Source organism: Oncorhynchus gorbuscha, linkage group LG01, assembly GCF_021184085.1.
Source record: "Oncorhynchus gorbuscha isolate QuinsamMale2020 ecotype Even-year linkage group LG01, OgorEven_v1.0, whole genome shotgun sequence".
NCBI lineage: Eukaryota > Metazoa > Chordata > Actinopteri > Salmoniformes > Salmonidae > Oncorhynchus > Oncorhynchus gorbuscha.
In genome coordinates this window covers 86,119,230-86,140,156 of record NC_060173.1, presented here as the reverse complement: position 1 = coordinate 86,140,156, position 20,927 = coordinate 86,119,230, and the positions used below count along the sequence as shown (strand labels likewise).

At 42.2% G+C, this 20,927-nt stretch overlaps 1 protein-coding gene across 1 annotated transcript; it reads left to right on the top strand.

Moving 5' to 3' along the window:
• The first annotated feature begins 4,049 nt into the window (after positions 1–4,049).
• tmem182a (transmembrane protein 182a) lies at positions 4,050–10,962 on the top strand. Its single transcript, XM_046337053.1, has 5 exons — positions 4,050–4,535; positions 6,639–6,771; positions 8,895–8,993; positions 9,253–9,390; positions 9,599–10,962. The coding sequence occupies exons 1-5, from the start codon at positions 4,377–4,379 to the stop codon at positions 9,823–9,825; spliced, it is 756 nt and encodes a 251-aa protein (XP_046193009.1). The 5' UTR covers positions 4,050–4,376; the 3' UTR covers positions 9,826–10,962.
• The last annotated feature ends 9,965 nt before the right edge of the window (positions 10,963–20,927 follow it).

The window sequence follows — 20,927 nt, the reverse complement described above, 5'->3', positions numbered from 1 at the left end:
AAAGCACTAGTCACTTAGCACTAATGATGTAAAAAGTAACAGAATGATGTGCTGTTATCTCCATCTCTCTGGAGAGTGACTGTTAATGGAATTTATATGTTTAAATTAATTATTAGAATATTCCACCCAGAAACCATATAATTGAATGAAATTGATTAGAATAATACAATTATTATTAATGATGTGTGTAGTTTTGTCAGAATTAGGGTAAAACAATATATCTGTACAATATGTCTTTATAGTGTCTTAAACACAGATTATTTGAGCAAATTCGCTGCGGATCTTGGCTAGGGGCCACTGAGAGATATGGGAGAGGGCAGGGAGTACTCCTCACGGCCTCCCTAATCTTGGGGGAGGGCAGGGAGTGCTTCTCACGGTCCCCCTAATCTTGGGGGAGGACAGGGAGTACTTCTCACGGTCTCCCTAATCTTGGGGGAGGACAGGGAGTACTTCTCACGGTCCCCCTAATCTTGGGGGAGGTCAGGGAGTACTTCTCACGGCCTCCCTAATCTTGGGGGAGGACAGGGAGTACTTCTCACGGTCTCCCTAATCTTGGAGGAGAGGGAGAGGGCAGGGAGTACTTCTCACGGTCCCCCTAATCTTGGGGGAGGGCAGGGAGTACTTCTCACGGCCTCCCTAATCTTGGGGGAGGGCAGGGAGTACTTCTCACGGTCTCCCTAATCTTGGGGGAGGACAGGGAGTACTTCTAATCTTGGGGGAGGTCAGGGGTCACGGCCCCCTAATCTTGGGGGGGAGGACAGGGAGTACTTCTCACGGTCCCCCTAATGGGGGGAGGGCATTGGCCTCCCTAATATTGGGAGAGGACAGGGAGTACTTCTCACGGCCTCCCTAATCTTGGGGGAGGACAGGGAGTACTTCTCACGGTCTCCCTAATCTTGGAGGAGGACATGGAGTGCTTCTCACGGTCTCCCTAATCTTGGAGGAGGACATGGAGTACTTCTCACGGTCTCCCTAATCTTGGAGGAGAGGGAGAGGGCAGGGAGTACTTCTCACGGTCCCCCTAATCTTGGGGGAGGGCAGGGAGTACTTCTCACGGCCTCCCTAATCATGGGGGAGGGCAGGGAGTACTTCTCACGGTCTCCCTAATCTTGGGGGAGGACAGGGAGTAATTCTCACGGTCCCCCTAATCTTGGGGGAGGACAGGGAGTACTTCTCACGGTCTCCCTAATATTGGGAGAGGACAGGGAGTACTTCTCACGGCCTCCCTAATCTTGGGGGAGGAATTTAAAAGAGATACAACACCCCTTGGAATCGCATCAAAACAATTGCATATTCTTTTGGGTTTATTGGAATTTTTTAATTTTATCAAGATATTACCCATATGAGAGTAGATATCCATCCTCATTCAGTAACTGACCAACCAAAATAATTTTATTCTCAAACCAGTTACTAAAAAAAAATATACTTATTTTTAAATTGTCTATTTTGTTGTTCCATGGAAAGTATCTGTGAGGAGAAAAATTGTGTTAATACGCTAACATCCAAGCTAAAATTGCTTGCTTATGGAATTTGGCCAATTTTACTGGGATTTTATCAACATCAAAATTATATCGAAGCAAAAAATTCTAAACCACCAACGGAGTCAAATATATACTTAGGGAATACATTCCAAATACTGTTCTGGTTCTTAATGTACTTCAGAATCCAATTTATTTAAAAAATATTATTTAGAGTATTGAAATCTAAAACCTCAAGACCTGCTTGTTCTTGGGTATTAGTGAGAATATATTTTCCGTAGATTGTGAGGCTTATCTCTCAGCAACCAGAGGTTCAATTTATTCTTTGTTTTCTCAATAATGGGGTTAAAGTTTAATTCACTCCTTTGTTTTTTTCCATGCATATGACAATCCCAAGATAAGTAACCTTATCTTTAATTGGGATACCACATACTTCCTGTAAAACACAATCCTTGAATGGAAATAAGACTGACTTATTGATATTCATTTTTAAACCCGAAACTAAGGAAAAGTCTTCAATACAGGAATCGGAGATACAAGTCGGGAATGACATCGAAACCGACCACTAGGGGCAACAGTGAGCGCTGTTACCTTTTTAAGTAGGTTTCACTTTAGCTAGGACACTGTGGACAAGGATGGTGGATGGCTGTAAGTATGTAAGCATGTACTTCTGATTTCAAAGGTTGCAATTTCAAATCCAGTAATATAGCTTTTTTTTCATATATATATTTTAAGACAATACCAAAACTTAACGCTTACCATAACCATTCAGAGTTAATGCACATGCTTAATAATTTGTAGTTAATGCCTGACCTTAACCCTAACCTTAAAACTTTGGAAGTAATTCCTGAACTTAACCTGTAAAACCTCTTCGACATTTGAAACTACATTTGAAACTACTTCGAAATTTGACGTTTGAGAAACATGGATGAACGTCTAATTCTGACGTGAGACTGTGAGAGCTAGTTGGTGGTTTTTCCCCCAGTTACTCTCAAAGGGGTAATGGGTGATAAAATGATTTGTTTATAGATGTAGGATCTTCATGTGAGCCAGTTTAATAGAGCAGGAAAATATTCCGTCAGCGACAGGAAATGTGGATTATTATGTGAATTATAATTCATGGACCTTGTTTGTAGGGATTGATACATTTTTCATTAGGGCAAATCAAGTCTGACATTTTAAAGTGGAAATGACAAACTTTAGAAGCCTTTTAAAACCTAGAATATGCTACAAGTTTGAATTTCCTGCTGTGCAGGAAAACTCTCAGCAACAAAAGAGTGATTAAATTAAGATCCCACATCTGCATTCCGATCTCAGAGGAGAGGAGATACAAGTGGAAAGTAAAGAGAAGCGGAGAAAAGCCCATAGTTTGCTTCCTGTGTCCTCAGTGGCAGCACTGTGCTAATTAGGCTGTGTGCCTCTATTGTCGATGTGCTAAATATCCCTGTGTGTGTGTGTGTGCGTGTGTGTGTGTGTGTGTGTGTGGTGTGTGCGTGTGAGTGGTGTGTGTGGTGTGTGCATGTGGTGTGTGTGTGTGTGTGTGTGTGTGTGTGTGTGTGTGTGTGTGTGTGTGCGTGCGTGCGTGCGTGCGTGCGTGCGTGCGTGCGTGCGTGTGTGCGTGTGTGCGTGTGTGTGTGTGTGTGTGTGTGTGTGTGTGTGTGTGTGTGTGTGTGCGTGTAAGGCAGTGTGTTTCTATGGGCAATGTGCTAAATATCCCTGTTACACGCTAATGAGCAGCCAGCTAAGCTCAGTTCCACTCATACTCAGCCAGGCCATTGGCTACAAACTGGTTGGAAATAGCTTGGTGTTATTGTTTATAGAGTAATACTGCTCTCTATTTATACAGCGATTTTACAAGTTCTCAAATCGCTTTAAAGTGTATACTGGTACTTGCTCAGTCCACTACCAATATGTTGCACTATCCTACTCTCAGAGTGCTCAGTACTTTGTTTATTTCCAATCAGAAGGGTCCCTCACTGCTATAACTGTGCTAAAGTATTACGTGTGATATTAAATTACAGTAGGCTATGCTGCCAAGCCAATTAAACTGTACAGATGCCAGTGGAGTAATAAAACGTTGGAGGCCCTGGCCGTTCTATCAGCCAGATCTCAGAGAAGATAAGAAAGTTTGGCGTCACATCATCTCTGTCTCTGCTGTCATGGAGTCAGATGACAACTGTGGATCCCATGGAAGTGACGCATCCTGTTTTCAATACCCACCACCTACTATCGCCACATCCCACCATGGGGTGGTGGCTTGGGGTTGTGAGTGAGTGTGTGTGAGTGTGTGTGTGTGTGTGTGTGTGTGTGTGTGTGTGTGTGATGGGCTTTAACTTGGAGGAGGCAACGTTTCAGTCTCACTGCTTTCCCCCTCCCTCTATGATTTTCTTGTGCATGTGGGGGGTGTCCAGTTGCTGGTAGATATTTCTGTGTTGCACCCCCCCCCCCCACCTAACCCCAGACCACTCCCGTGACAGTCGGGAGAGTGTGGGCAGCAGGCACCTTCAATCAGCCCCCCAAAATAGCACAGGGAGAGGGATCCACGCCCCTGTGAGTTCCCTGACTATCACCTCCTGCCCTGTCCAGTCCAGCCCAGCCCATTCCCGTTCTCAGCAATCCACAAAGAGACAAACAGAGAAGAGCCAGGATAAGACCAATACACAGCATAGTGACATTCCATCTTGGAGAAAGAATCTCAGCTTGGAATATATTGGGACACTGGGAATATACACACATAGCTATAGAAGTGTGTTAGTGGACCCAGCATTGACAGACACACTCCGACTGCGGGAAAAGAGTGTGCTTGACTTCTCAGAGGAACACACAAGCACATACAGGGCTAGCTGATTGGGCCAAGGTTCTCCATACAGTGGCAGTGTGTCTGGCCTGTCCTGCACCATGAAGCTGAGTGTGGCTCTGTTCTTCGCGGGGCTGTTCGGGGCTCTGGCAGCCATGTTTGTCCTCCTCTCCTTCGGGACAGATTACTGGCTCCTGGCCTCTGAGACATGCGACGAAGAAACTAACAGAACCATAGGACCTGGGGGCGTTGCCATAGAGGTAAGGAACATGGATCTTCCTGATTACCGTCATGAGATTTTCTGTTGTTATACTTCAAATATTTTAGCCCAATATTTACCTATTATATTATTACCTATGTAATAATCATGTAATAATGACAAAGTAATAACTTTTCATTGAAACAACCAGCACTACAGCAGGTGGAAACAGCAGGTGAAGGTAAGAAAAGGTTTGGTGTAGCCTCTCTGGGATATTCCTTTTCCTGGTCCTCTTTTCTCTTTATATCAGTGGTCATAAAATATAAACAAAGGAGACGAAAAATGTAGTCATTGGTGTAAGATTGGGGGCAACATTGGCTAAGACTGTTGTTTTGTCTCTATTTGCTGAATTGAGGGTTAGGGGTTGGAGGTTAGGGTTATGGTGGGTTTAGGTAGTCTGGGAGAATCAGCTGGTCAGAGACTGATTATAGACCATAGAAGTCAAGGAAAGTTGTTCCTTTTCTGGTTGGAGTCTCCTTAGAGGAAGTGGTGTCGGGGTCAAGGTCAAACCTGATTCCACTAATCAAAGCCTTGATGTTTATATAATTAGTTGCATCAGCTGTGTTGGTGCTGGGCTAGAACAAAAATGTGTGTGTGGGAGGGGGGGGGGCAGACCTTTACAATATGAGCCAGAGGTTGGGGGGGCAGACCTTTACAATGCTGAAGTAGCCTACAGTCAATTCCTCTGAATAGCATTTCCTGTATTATATTACTGCCCTATTAAGACATATTTGTTTTAAAAAAGTAATAACATGGACCACCACACTATTTTATTTTCTATTTTAGGGCATTTGGGGGTATCCGAAACTAATGTGTAAAAATGATTTGATGATACTTTTTAATCTGGCCTTAGAAATAACAATAAGATATGTCAAATCAGGTAATGCCAAATTTAAGTCTAAATGAGAATGATTGAATGATTGAAATGCATCAGAGGGGTATTGACAGGTTCAGGAAAGCAGAAGGAAGATCACCAGCATCATTGTGTATTTCATCTTTCTTAGAGCAAAAGATCAATTCATTTCCCCCTCTCATTATGTGTGGTTTTGGCACTGTTCAACCGTTCAAATGCTAGAGCCAAATTCATAGGAAGAAAACTAATTCAACATGCCTCATTGGCTTTAGAAAAACATTGGTTGCCTGGTCAAATAGCCTCGATTACACCAACAGCGTCATTGCTTTTTGGTACACCAGAAGTACATTCATTTCCCATGGAACGCTGCATTTGCCTTGCAGCATTGTGTTGCAAAGGAAGTTGCAGTGTATTCTGTGTTCTGTGTGGTGCATACGTTGGATATATCCAATGTGCGTATCAAATTGTTTGAGTAGACTTGGCAGAAATAGCAGCAAAAGGTGAATGTGAACTTTTGTTGCTCACAATTTTCGATTACATAATGAAAAGTTTGACTGCAGAATTTATTATGCAGCATTGATGCAATGACGCTATCCGTCTACTCAAGGCATCAGAGGCCTAAAGCACATAGTCGTGGTTTAAAAAACAACAACAATTATGATAAAACTAGGGGGGGACAAAAATGCAATTTCAGAATGTCTGGGGGACATGTCCACCCCGTCCCTATAGCAAAAGTCGCACCCCACTACAGTATACATACCTCCCTAGGGGCTGCTAGTGAAACCAGACACTGTTTAATGCAGTTGCTCTGCAACCATCCAGCAAATGAGACACGTTAGATTCCTGAGTGATAGAAATACAACACCACAGTGATATGTAGTTGAATATCAAATATCACTCACTACAGCAGATCCAGGTTCTCACAATGAGCAATGACAAAGGAATGTCTGCATGATATCCAGACGATCAAAAAAAGCTAAAGGTGCTCCCTCAGCGTGACCCTTGACCTTACAGTCAGCAGTTGTAGCACTAGCACCATATACTGTGACAACATTTATGTGAACCAGTTAGCAAGGTACGACATAATACATTACAATATGGCTAATGCTAGAAAAGAAAATACCAGGCAAAATGTGAAGACGACTAAGACTTTTTATGACATGTTATTATGTCATTGTTACGGCTGTAATATGAAGGACTTATGATGGAGGGTTCTACTAATGTGTTGTTACTATTATTATCTTCCCTCAGCGAGGTGACATGATTCTGGTGGAACCTGGTATGGGGTTCCCCCCAGACACCACCTTCTACCACGAGGGCTTCTTCTGGAGGTGCTCCTTCGGGGGAAACCTGGACGATGACACCCTCTTGAAGTTCTGGATCAGTAAGTCAGATAACATATTCTGCAAATTCTGTTAAATTTAACACTGAGCAAGTGTCTATATGGGTCCATACTTTTAAAATATTAAATTAACCCTGTGCTTAGTGCTGACGCTGTCACACTTCAACAGTGTGAATCAACACCTTCAAGAGTGTGAATTAACACTTTCAATGTGATGCAATAACACCCCATATGCTATTTTTAATACTAGGAAGTGTATATAGTTTACACTAATGGTGAAAGCAATAACACCTCATAGTATTTTTAACCGTTACACCAAGAAGTCTATATCTCTTGATGAGGTCACACAGTGTTGGGTTAAGGACATTACAATAATGTTAACATGTTTTGATTGCTACATGTGCTTATGTAACCATTTCAAAAGAATACATTGCTGCAAACAGACACACTCAAACTTTAATTAACATAACCATAGACCACTTAAACTGATACAACACTTCCACTTACGGTTGGCCAAAAGTAACTAATTGAAAACCACGTCGCCCACTAAGCCATGCCTCCAATATAATTTCCCAGTGTGCCTTACCTTTTAAAGGGAATTGTAGTTACCACGCATGACTATATTTGTTTGTAACAGAGACATGGTTATTGAATTCATTCATCTTCAGTCCTGTGGACTTCACCGAGTGCGTTTGACTGTAGGTGAATGTTATCACTAATTCAACTGTTTTTGAAAATGCATTACATATATTACAAGGCCTTACTTTGATGATCAAGTTTTACCATATCACAGTGATGTTAGGAACCTCATGGTTTACAGGCCTCATGCGGTCTGCAAGTCAAATTATGCTGGCATGTAATTCATTTTGGAATGCAGCCAGAACAACCAACAGTTGGTATTTTTATTCCCCCGCAAGCTACATGCAGAATGACTGTCAGGGTTAGGAACATTAATAAAAGAGACTACCAACACCATTTTAAGCTGAACAACCATTTTTGTAACGGGTGCAATAAATGTAACTAACTGATTGGATTAGTTTAGAAAAATGTACGTTATTTATCTTTGTGTGACAAGATTAATCAATCAAATAATGCACACAAACACAGATATTAAAAACAATCCTCAAAATCTAGCTGCAGTAGAGCATGCGGGAAATATGATAATGGGCGTGGTTTTGACGGGAACGTTTTACTCTCCGCAGAGTAAATTGACACAATCACACTCTCCCATTCAACACTGGTTATTCACTCTTAGAGAGTTAATTTAACTCCTGAACCAACACTAGAAATGTTACACAGAAAAATCAACACTAGGTAACAACGACCAATTTCCTGTGTACTTGTATTAAGTATAACACTGGGGTTTTGGCCATGCACAATATGCTGGTTTGTATACTCTGACAAAGTGTGTAACAGCCCCAGTGCTTTTTAGTAGGCATGTACAACGCATGTGTTTATATGCACGTTTGGATATTGGGAAACACATATGACTGAAGCTTTAGACCCTACCTCTCCATTCTCTTCTCTCACTCTCTTTCACTCTATCCCATTACTTTCTTTCATCTACATTTGGGCCAGTACAGGGACAGTAGAACAATGCAAACAGTTCATGAAAGTCATGAAGCTAAATGACTTGTTTATCGAATGTGACTTCTGATGCTTTGACGTAGTATGAGACTCCTATCATGAGATGTTATGTCATGTGACTCTATGGAAAGGCTGTATCATGTGATGTTATTCAAGTCCTTTTCAATCTGATGAAATGTGTTGAAAATCTCTAATAGGGAACATCCAGGGAGGGTCATTGTCACAAACACCCTAAAGCTCAGGGAACGACCTTGCGAGGGTCTGCTGAATTCCACAGGGCAGAGGAGAGAGGGAGAGGAGGAAGATAAATAGATAAAAATAAAGTATTAAGAGTACAAATTAGATTAGATTTAATTCAATTATCAAATTTAATGCATTCGATAAAACCTGAAGACAATGCCAGCTTAGTCTCTGTATTGATCCTACTAGTTAGTATATGCTGTCTTTGGAATATAAGGGCCCTTGATGGGGAGAGGATATTTGCTAATGCTAGTGCCACAACCTATTGCTTTTTTATTAGTTCTATAATGTGATATGATTTAATGTATCTAACAATGTGCCTGTTTGTCTCTCCCTAGCCAATCAGCCCCACTCTAAAGTCTGCACACACGCCTACCTCTTCCCCTTTCCTGTGTCTCAACAGACTCACAACGCCACCGCATATGACTCCGCAATCAGTAAGTGCTTCTCTCTCTCTCTCTCTCTCTCTCTCTCTCTCTCTCTCTCTCTCTCTCTCTCTCTCTCTCTCTCTCTCTCTCTCTCTCTCTCTCTCTCTCTCTCTCTCTCTCTCTCTCTCTCTCTCTGTGTATATATACTTTATATGCCATTGCCATGTAGCCTACTTTGAGATTGTGAGTGAGTATTCAAATTAAAGTATAATTCTGTTGCTCACTGGTTGCCATGGTTCTAACAATGATTGACATTTCTATTGTCCAGTCTACAGAGGCTTCTGGAGTATCTTCATGCTAATTGGGGTGGCTGCCGTCATTTTAGGTGGGTTCTTCATCATCTGCGCCGCCCCATTTGCCAGTCACCGTCTATATAAGGCTGGGGGTGTGCTCTTCCTGACATCTGGTGAGTTATTGGCCTATATCATCATAATTTTTAGGATACAACATTTAAGATAGGCTTGAGCACAACAGTTTATCTCTGTTGAAGAGATTTACAAAGATGAAGAGCTCATCCATACCATCACTAATACAAATATCTGCTGCAGCCAATCTGATACAGTCTACCGCTGTCTCTCTCTCTCTCTCTCTCTCACCCTTCCTGCTCCCTACAGCTCTGTTCCTTCTTGTTGTGGTGGTGATGTATGTGCTGTGGGTGGAGGTGCTGGATGTGGTACAGGTCTACGTGGACCACCAGCGCTCCTCTATTTGTCCCACCTTTGACCTCACCATCCACTACGGCCTGTCCTTCTTCTTCGCCCCCGTCGGCATCTCCTTCTGCCTGCTGGCAGGACTCCTTTTCCTCCTCATTGGCCGGTCCGTACGGATGCAGTACCACTGATTGTTGTCGCTGTGGCAAGAGTGTGATGATGCCCATGGTAGAAGGCGGGGCGCTGAGACTTCCGGAACGCTGCAACGGTTGGGGCCATTTCCATTTCAATTTGTTTAATTGAAGAAGTAAAATGAAATTCCAATTTTAAAAATGTCTCATAGCTAAGCATTGCGGTAAATTGGAATTAGAATGTCAGTTTACTTCCTGAATTGACTTCATTGAAAAGGAATTGACCCCAACCCTGCTCTGTAACTTCAAGAATGTGTCGGAAATCTCTGTGTTCTGTCAATCATCCAGAAATGGAATGGGACTTCTTTGAACTCCGTGGTGTGACTGATTTGACAGGTTACAATGACATGCTTCAGTCACAGCAAGTGTTTGACAGACTTCCACCCAACATGACACCCTACACCATCATATTAGTGCACTACTTTCACCAGAGCCTCTATAGGGAATAGGGTACCATTTGAGACACAGACAACCCCTCAGTCCCCCATCACTACACATGCTCTTCACCTGACATCTACAGTACTGAGAGACACAGGATTGGTTGGTTGAACTGTGGTGGCAGCTGTTGGTGATTTGCTTATACAGGTTGTCGGCTGTCACATGTCACATGTTGCCATAGCAGCGAGTTGGGAATGACTATGTTATAGGATGTTTTGTTTGTTGAATTCTCTCTTTTTTTCTATTTGTATTTTTAGTCACATGGTTTTAGAAGGCTGCTACTGTCATTTGCTGAGCGTGTTGAGGTGTGCTTTAACATAAATGAAGGGTGAACAAGTCACTTTATATGCTTCTCTATAGATTTGATTACCACTTTATAAATATAATACACGTATTACACGTATTCCTTTTTCAATTATTAACACATTTTGAGAGAAATGTGAATGCCTTAGCATTATATAAGCATGCGGTGTGAAGAGTTAGAATTAAGGTATAGAAATCAAGATTAGGGGCTCTGGATCGCTGGAGCGTTACATGTTGCGTGACAGAAATGTAAAGATGATTTCTGATTGAGCGGACATATGCAGCTCTGGTTAAAATGTTTTAGTAAAGCATTTGTTTGCCCTGTAAATAGTAGACACTGTCATGAAATTACTACATGCAGTTTAAAACACAAATAAATTGATGACATTTGTTTCATGAATGTGTTTTTTTGTTGCCATTTTATTCTAAATGAACGTTGATTACTTGAACATACAAATGTTTTCTAAACTAATCCAATCAGTGCGTTAGAATTTTGCCCCCGTTACAGGAATGGTTTACGTCGTCTCACAATGTTTCTAACCTCGTTCACAATGCAAGTTGCAGGTGAATAGCAATTCCAACAGCTGGCTGTTCTGGTTGGATTCGAACAGGTATACACATCACTTTGCAAGTCATCATAAGGTGACTTCTAGGTAGGGTTTTACAATTCTGGAAACTTTTCCAGAGATCCTGATTGGAAGATTCCTGGGAATTAACAGGAAATCTGGAATCCTTCCACCAGGATTTCTAGAAACTCCTCCCATGACAAACAACACCACCAAGTTTCCATGGGAAGAGGTGTCACCAACACCTGGTATCTGTGGATGGTCACTGGGGGGCCTCTGGTTCAGGTCACCCAGGAGATCTTTGCCCTCAACCTGGCTGTCACTGAGCTCTTCTTCTGCCTTCTCTCTCCATTTACTTCATCAACAGAGGACCATCTTCCAATTTAGCAGCTACACGTGCGGCCCGGTCACTGTCGGTCGCCCTCTACTCCAGGACTTGATCTGTGTAGGACGCTAGCTGGCAATGGTCCACCCACTGGTCTACCTGAAGTACAGGAGTCTGTGGCACAGGGCAGTGGGTGTGGCTCTGGCTTGGCTGATGTCCCTCGTCCTCTGTGTTGTGATAGGCTTAATAGGCGGCATGAAAGTCAACGTCTGCCTTTTCGCAATCACTGACCAATCGACTTTTTCTACTGTGTGTCCATCCTGAGGGTGGTGGCCAGGTTTGGTGTAGGGGATGGAGGGAAGGAGGGACAGGGAGAGAAAGAGGGAGGGAACCTGATGAAGAGAAGAGTGTCCCGTACTATTCAGCTCATTCTGCTGAGCCTGTTGGTGAATGACATTACATCCATCATTGGAGCTATCCTGGTATGTTGTTTCTTTATGCCTCCACATTCAGTGACAGCGTCGTGCATCGTGGCTCCTATCACTAACATGCTTAATGTTTTGGGTAGCTTCATCAGCCCTTCCTCCACCTCCCCAGGGCTGGGAAACTGCCCTCTGTCTCTGGAAAAAGAGAGGGATGATAGCCTTACTTTAGAGGAAGGGTTGTCTGGCATCTGGTTATCATCCCCAGGTCAGAGCCATGTTTAGGCCACAGTCTATAATGGCTCTCATCATTCCTTCCCATTCCTTTCAATCATGTTATTGTTGTTGTTCAGAGGTTCTATTATTTCTAGTTTCTGGGGGTATCTTTGTGTTTATGGTGTGTGTAAATGTGTTCTTGAAATCAAGAACTGTGTTTTTGAGTGAGTTTGAAATCACACATTTAATTTTCTGATCGTCGATTTCAACTAACAGGCTTGGAACTTAATGCACTCCTGCAGGTTACCGCTGGATCTCTTAAAACACTACTGACAGGAGATGAAATGCACCTGCGAAAACCCCCACAAGGATGAACCATTAGATCAGTTGATCTCTCGTTACCGTGTCAAGTGATTAGGATACCGGACAGCTGATCTAGATTCTCTACTCCCGCCCCCAGTGAAATATTGACCTATCAAGTAGCATAGGAAACTGTAATGCTGGTGATGAATGTAAAAATACTTATTTGAGCAAAATAATATCGAAGTAGTAGCCTATATTTTTGATCAAACCTTAAATGACACAATAATACAGTATAAGCCATTCAAAATAACTGTATAGATGACATTTTCAGTTGATAAAATAATATAGATTATATAGGCTTAACTCAATGATTTACCTGATTTAGTTACACATTTCAAATATGGACTGTCCTGGGACATTTTATTTACCCCCATCTTGATAACACCTCCTTTGGCCGCATTTCCTTCCAGTTCTCTGCTGCCAATGACTGGAACGAATTGCAAAAATCACTGCATTTGGAGACTTATACGTACTGTATCTCCCTCACTAACTTTACGCGTCAGCTGTCAGAGCAGTTTACCGATCGATGCAGCTGTACACAACCCATCTGTAAATAGCCCAACCAACCAACTACCTACCTCATCCCCATATTTGTTTTTGTTTTTCTGCTCTTTTGCACACCAGTATTTCTACTTGCACATCCTCATCTGCACATCTGTCACTCCAGTGTAAATTTCTAAATTGTAATTACTTCGCCACTATTGGCCTATTTATTGGCTTACCTCCTTACTTCATTTGCACACACTGTATACAGATTTTTCTATTGTGTTATTGACTGTACGTTGGTTTATTCCATGTGTAACTCTGTGTTGTTTTTGTCGCACTGCTTTGCTTTATCTTGGCCAGGTCGCAGTTGTAAATGATAACTTGTTCTCAACTAGACTACCTGGTCAAATAAAGGTGAAAAAAATATATATAATAATAATAAGGAATGACCATATCAGACAATGTTCTTTTAAAGACAGTTGTATTTAATGGATTACGTAAATTGGAAACAAATATAATAATATGAGTAGGCTACACTATTAGTTTTTAACTGATACAAAGTGTCGGGTAAACTGCCACAATAGATTTGCTGTGGTAAACAAGGAAATCCTTTTTTCAGTTGTATGTAATGAACATCGAATAGATACATCGCCCATAGTCTGCTTTTAAAGGAAAACTTAATTGATCCGATAATAATACCAACCAGAGGGCGAAAATGTTGGCTGCAGTAAAACTAAAAGATAACTTCGACATCTGCATTAGGGAGCGGTAAATAGCTGGGCAATGTTGTTTCCCAGCTAGCAATGAGGAACCGGCCTGGAATCGGGTGTCGGACTCGGCCCGGAATCAAAATGAATGACTGCCCTGAATTGCCTAAGTACATCACGCTGTTTCCGACTACCAGAATTCAGGTGACTTTGCAGGGATCTTACCAGAATCCCTCCAGAAGCAGCCCGATGCATTTTTAAATAAATGTAAACATAATGACCCTATTTAGTCATTTTAAATACTACTATTATACATTTTATACCTATGCACAATTTATTTTACATACTTGTCGTCATATCCAATTGTCTTGTCCCATCGCTGCAACTCCCGTAGAGGCGAAGGTTGAGAGCTGTGCTTCCTCCGAAACACAACCCCACCAAGCTGCACTGCTTCATGATACAATGCACGCTTAAACCAGAAGCCAGCCGCACCAATGTGTCTGAGGAAACACAGTACACCTGGTGACCGTGTCAGCGTTCATGTCCCTGGCCCACCACAGGAGTCGCTACAGTGCGATGGGACAAGAACATTGTGGCCGGTCAAACCCTCCCCTAACCCGGACGACGCTGGACCAATTGTGTGTTGCCTCATCGGTCTCCTTGTCACGCCCGGCACGGGTATCAAACCAGCATCTGTAGCAATGTAGTTTGCAATGCAATGCAGTGTCTTAGATGCTGCGCCACTTGAGAGGACCCATCCACAAAGTTTTTCAAGCTTATCAATTGCCTTGCACAAAGTATCAAAATACTAAATACTACTTAAACAGGACTGTTAAAAAAATTCAATTTAAATGTTAATTGTATTTTTTGATCACAGAAATAATGAGAAAATATGGATAAATAAATAAATAATATAATGTTAATTATATAAAGCAGCTGGTGTAATCATCTGCCAGAGAGTAGCCACATTCGTCCTCAGCCCCAAGTAAAACATTTGGGCCAGATAACTCACACCGGAATTGGCCAGAGCTCAATCCCTGCATCCTAGCCATAAGTAATACTGCCAAAGACTCGGGCCACATGACATCGGCCGAGTCTGACTCTCGGTCTGTCATGTGCATTTTACTGAGGAGTGGCTTCCGTCTCGCCACTCTAACATAAAGGCCTGATTGGTGGAGTGCTGTAGAGATGGTTGTCCTTCTGGAAGGTTCTCCCTTCTCCACAGAGCTCTGTCAGAGTGACCATTGGATTCTTGGTCACCTCCATGACCAAGGCACTCCCCCGATTGCTCAGTTTGGCCGGGCCGCCAGCTCTAGGAAGAGTCTTGGTGGTTCCAAACTCCTTTCATTTAAGAAAGATTGAGGCCACTCGGTTCTTGGGGACCTTCAATGCTGCAGATATATTTTTTGGTACCCTTCCCCAGATCTGTGCCTTGACATAATCCTGTCTCAAAGCTCTACAGACAATTCCTTTGAACTCATGGCTTGGTTATTGCTCGTACATGCACTGTAGACTGTGGGACCTTATATAGACAGGTGTGTGTCATTCCAAATCATATTAAAATCAATTGAATTTACCACAGGTTGGCTCCAATCAAGTTGTTGAAAGATCTCAAGGATGATCAATGGAAACAGGATGCGCCTGAGCTCAATTTACAGTCTCATAGCAAAAGGTCTGAATACTTCTATATTTAAGGTATTTCAGTTTTTTATTTTTAATACATTTGCAAAAATGTTTAAAAAGATCTGTTTTCGCTTAGTCATTATGGAGTATTGTGTGTAGATTGATGAGATAAAAAAGAAAGATTTTAGAATAAGGCTGTAACGTAAGAAAATGTGGAAAAAGTCAAGAGGTCTGAGTACTTTCTGAATGCACTGTATACGCTGTACATATGGGGCGGCAGGTAGCTTAATGGTTAGAGCGTTGGGCCAGTAACCGAAAGGTTGCTAGATCGAATCCCTGAACTGCCAAGGAAAAAAACGTTCATTCTGCCCCTGAACAAGGCAGTTAACCCACTGTTCCTCAGCCATCATTGTAAATATGGACTTGCCTAGTTAGAAAAAAATATATATATACAAATTTAAAGATACCAAAAACTATTTAGTCCACTCAATGTTGCAAGATATTATGTGACTGCCCATACTGATTTCTGTGTTTGTGCGTGCATTAAAAAAAATGTCATACAGTAAACCTTTAGTTTTTGTTGTCATAGGCTACCCAGTTAAAATGCTTGCTCGCTTAACTTCATCGTATGGGCAACAATAAACCAGCTAAATTAGCTAGCTAGTTAACGTGAGCCTACAAGGCTTCATCTAGGCTACATATTGAACTTGCTTAGAAATGGATTTGATTGGTGTGAAGCCAAATTCAAACAGGGTTTACCTTGAGTGGCATTTTGCTGCACCTGAACAACCCACAGTTGAGCTAAACTCAACGCTGATTGGCTAATTATTTTATCAATGTGCTAAATTCTTGCTGGCATGAATCAATCAAATGCTACGCCGGCAACATGTCATACTCTGTTGGTCCAGACAGCATCAGATACATGGGCTACACATACGGAGACGGAGGGGCACTGTTTCCCTCACTCAGAAGATTCCCCCGGGGAGATTCAGCCACTTACAAATTTACAGAAAATAATGAAAACACAAAGAGGCGAAATATAAATTATTTTGTCATATACGTTTTTTATTGGTCAAATATTTGAGTAAGCCTGCCTTCCCTTGTCATTCACAAATATACACACCACTGGTTGCAATTGAGATCAGCTGTGAGGGTGATTTTAGGCCTATTGATGGTTTAGTGAGAGATCATCTTGTGATAATCTAATGTTTGCAATTGGCTTCAGCTATTTGTAATATGTACTACAAATGTTATATATGTGTATTATCTTAATTACATTTGCAACATAAAGCCTGTTTAGGAGTTCAATCAATCATCAAGCAAATGTATTTATAAAGCCCTTTTTACATCAGCCAATGTAACAAAGTGCTATTCAGAAACCCAGGCTAAAACCCCAAACAGCAAGCAATGCAGGTGTAGAAGCACGGTGGCTAGGAAAAACTCCCTAGAAAGGCAGGAACCTAGGAAGAAAACTAGAGAGGAACCAGGCTCTGTGGGGTGGCCAGTCCTCTTCTGGCTGTGCCGGGTTGAGATTTTAACAGTACATGGCCAAGATGTTCAAACGTTCATAGATGACCAGCAGGGTCAAATAATAATGATATTCACAGTGATTGTAGAGGGTACAACAGGTCAGCGCCTCAGGACTAAATGTCAGTTTGCTTTTCATAGCCAAGCTTTCAGAATTAGAGACAGCAGGTGCAGTAGAGAGAAAGAGTCGAAAACAGCAGGTCCGGGACAAGGTAGCACGTCTGGTGAACAGGTCAAGGTTCCATAGCCGCAGGCAGAACAGTTGAAACTGGAGCAGCAGCACGACCAGGTGGACTGGGGACAACAAGGAGTCATCAGGCCAGGTATTCCTGAGGCAAGGTCTCAGGGCGGGGAGGGAGAGAGAGAGAATTAGTGAGAGCATACTTAAATTCACACAGAACACCAGATAAGACAGGAGAAATACTCCAGATATAACAGACTGATCCTAGCCCCCTGACACATAAACTATTGCAGCATTGGAGGCTGAGACAGGAGGGGTCGGGAGACACTGTTGCCCCGTCCAACGACACCACCGGACACGGCCAACCAGGCAGGATATAACCTCACCCACTTTGCCAAAGCACAGCCCCCACACCACTAAAGGGATATCTTTAAACCCCCAACTTACTACCCTGAGACAAGGCTGAGTATGGGCCACAAAGATCTCCCCCATGGCACAAACCAGAGGGGGGCACCAACCTGGTCAGGAAGATCACATCAGTGACTCAACCCACGCACCCCTCCTTGAAATCAGCCTCAGCAAGCATTTAACCCAACCCCTCTGGATCAGAGACATGCGGGGGGGCTGCCTTAAATCAACATCTACATCTTCAGAACCCATGAAACAGTGGGTTATCTGCCTTGCTCAGGGGAAGAATACCAGATTTTACCTTGTCAGCTTGGGGATTTCATCCAGCAACCTTTCAGTTACTGGCCCAACGCTATAACCACTAGAGTCAGTGGAGAGAGGCTAACACTGGAGTAATATGATCAAATATTATTTTTGGGGGTTCTAGTCCAGATTATGGCAGCCGTGTTTAGCACTAACTAAAGTAGAGCATTGTAGTAGTCTAATCTAGAAGTGATAAAAGTCATAAATAAGGTGAATGCACCAATTTGTAAGTCGCTCTGGATAAGAGCGTCTGCTAAATGACTGAAATGTAAATGTAAATGTAATAAAAGCATGGATTAACTTTTCTGCATAATTTTTTGACAGAAAGTTTCTGATCTTTGCAATGTTACGTAGACGGAAAAAAGCTGTCCTTGAAATAGTCTTGATATGTTCGTCAAAAAAGAGATCAGGGTCCAGAGTAACGCCGAGGTCCTTCACAGTTTTATTTGAGACGACTGTACAACCATCAAGACTAATGGTCAGATCCAACAGAAGATCTCTTTGTTTCTTGGGACTTAGAACTTGGTCTTTATGACATAATTGTTCATGTAAATCTGACCAATTAAACAAATAAAAATGTGCCTAATTTTTTGTAAAATGACAGAACCAAATCCAAACTTGAAAATGTGGAGTTAATAATAAACAGGGATCTCAACAACACACGTATCTGTTCATATCCTAACCACTAGAGGGCAGCGTTTTCCTATTAAAACAAACCATACTTTTTTCATCTCGTGTTCCAATTAACTTGTATGGAAGATTATGCATTCTGTCAGAAGTAGGATTTGTATACAGTTCCTGTTTATATGTGTAGCTGGATATGAAGGTGTTCACACCTTGGCTGATAGCAGGAGGGTAATTTCACTCATGAATGGAGGAATTGATCAGAGTCCTTTGCTGCTGATTTTCCTGAGTCTGTGTCAATCAAATACCCTTCATCCATACATCATCATTAATTTACCTTTCAAAAAATGACATCCATTTACCAGTCCACACAACAACAGCGTGTGACTTCCTGTAAGAACAGAGTGGCACATTATGACAGTGTGATTATTCAGAGAGATGATGATGTTTGGGGTGAGTAAAGCAATGGAGACACAATTCTCTTCTCTAAAATAAGGAAAACACGCTGAATGGGAAAGGCACGAGCTGGTCAAATTGCCAAACACTATGCAGATGCCCACGATTTATTCAAAGTTAAATCCACCAATGTGTCAGCAAAAGCTGCCCCTCCTTCTCTAGGAGTTTTCAGACTCCAGGAATAGGTGCCATGCAAGTCACAAACCTCCATAGACGTAGGGCTCTAAGTGTTACAGATTGCGCAACAGAAATCAAGGTCATTTCTGTTTCAACAGACATATGCAGCTTCTACCGTGAAATGCAGTCTCTGCTAATGCAGTAAAATGTAATAAATAAAAAAAATAGGCATGTCAGTTAAGAACAAATTCTTATTTTCTATGACGTCCTATGAACAGTGGGTTAAGAATGACAGATTTGTATCTTGTCAGCTCAGGGATTGGATTTTGCAACCTTTCGATTACGAGTCCAATGCTCTAACCACTAGGCTACGCTGCCGCCCCATGCTACTAGGCTACACAGTAACGCTGATCCTCCGCGATACGGATTGAATAGAGCCGTTACATGATCACAGGAGGTCAAAGACAGAGATGACTGTAAAGATGAGTAACAAGGTGAATGAAAAATGAGTGAGATACAATTAAAACATATGATATGGAGACCAAAGGATTGTCCTGTGTTTTATTGTCTCTCTTGGTAAGAGATTCTTTATCTCAATGTGATTTGATAGTTTAAATGAAAGTTAAATAGAAAAAATCATTATCTCTGAGGTGTGTGTGCATGCCTGCATATGTGTGTGTGTCAGTTTATGCATGCATGCGTGCATGTGTGTGTGTGTGTGTGTGTGTGTGTGTGTGTGTGTGTGTGTGTGTGTGTGTGTGTGTGTGTGTGTGTGTGTGTGTGTGTGTGTGTGTGTGTGTGTGTGTGTGTGTGTGTGTGTGTGTGTGTGTGTGTGTGTGTGTGTGTGTGTGTGTGTGTGTGTGTGTGTGTGTGTGTTTGTATTTGTGCTGCAGGTGCCTCCAGAGCCAGGCCTAGAAGACAGTAATGTCATCAGAGCGGGAGTCCCAGCTGAATTCAGCTCTGTTCCGCATGGTTGCCAATGATAATTGTGTGTTGATAGCGAGCGAGGGAGATAGAGTATAATTTCCACCTTGAGATTCCTAAACAAATACCTGTGCTCAGCAAAGTGATGGAGGGAAGGGGAGAGAAGGAGAGGGTATGGCATATTGAGGAGAGGAGGTGAGCGGGATGAATAGGTAAGGGTACGGAGCTGAGGGTGAGCAGATAAGGGATAAGGGTTTGAGGATGAGAGGGGATAAGGTGTGACGGGGGGGGGGTGAGGCGAATATGGGTTGAAGGGTTGAGGAGGATAGTGAATAAAGGGGGTGAGAAAATGAGGGGTATAGGTGTAAGGGGATAAAACACTATAGAGGAAGAAAATACAACTTGGTCTCAGGGCAATTCGTATTATTCCGTGTGTAAATCTGTGACACTCAATTTAGTATGATATATTACGTTAAATTAGGTTACATGAATGGAATAGTGGTTGTACAATAGATGGGTTGGTTGTTTAGCAACAAAACCGGCACGTGCACAACTATGGGGCAAAACATACGGGGTTGGCTTAGATTGCCGACAACATGTAAACTATATTTTGTCTCCAATGTTTATTGAAAACATAAATAAATGTGCACAATGAGCACTTGTTGTCATTCAAATACATAATTACAGTTGTTGGTTCGCTAGCTCGTGATATTAGCATTGACATGAAATCAAAACACCTTGAAACAAGATATGGTATCAAGAACAAGATGAAACTAGCTTAAACGAGTCTTTCACGATTCCCCACATGGCAGTTTCTTGTCATTGTTGGTAGCTATCTGGCCATCCAGGACCACAACAATTTACAGACTTACTGTCATGCTGGTGAATGAGGACCCAAAAGCGACTTGGCGAAAACAGAGTATTTAATCCAGAATAAACTTTACAAAACAAAAAGCATAATACTACACGTAAAGACAAGAACAGACTGGAGACTTGATCGAGAACTGCAGGTTGCCTCGGGAAGGCACTTGAACCTAGCAGACTCAGACACCTGCTCACCACGCAGCATCTGAGGGAAACACGACACGACAGGGCAAAACATAGACACAGCAC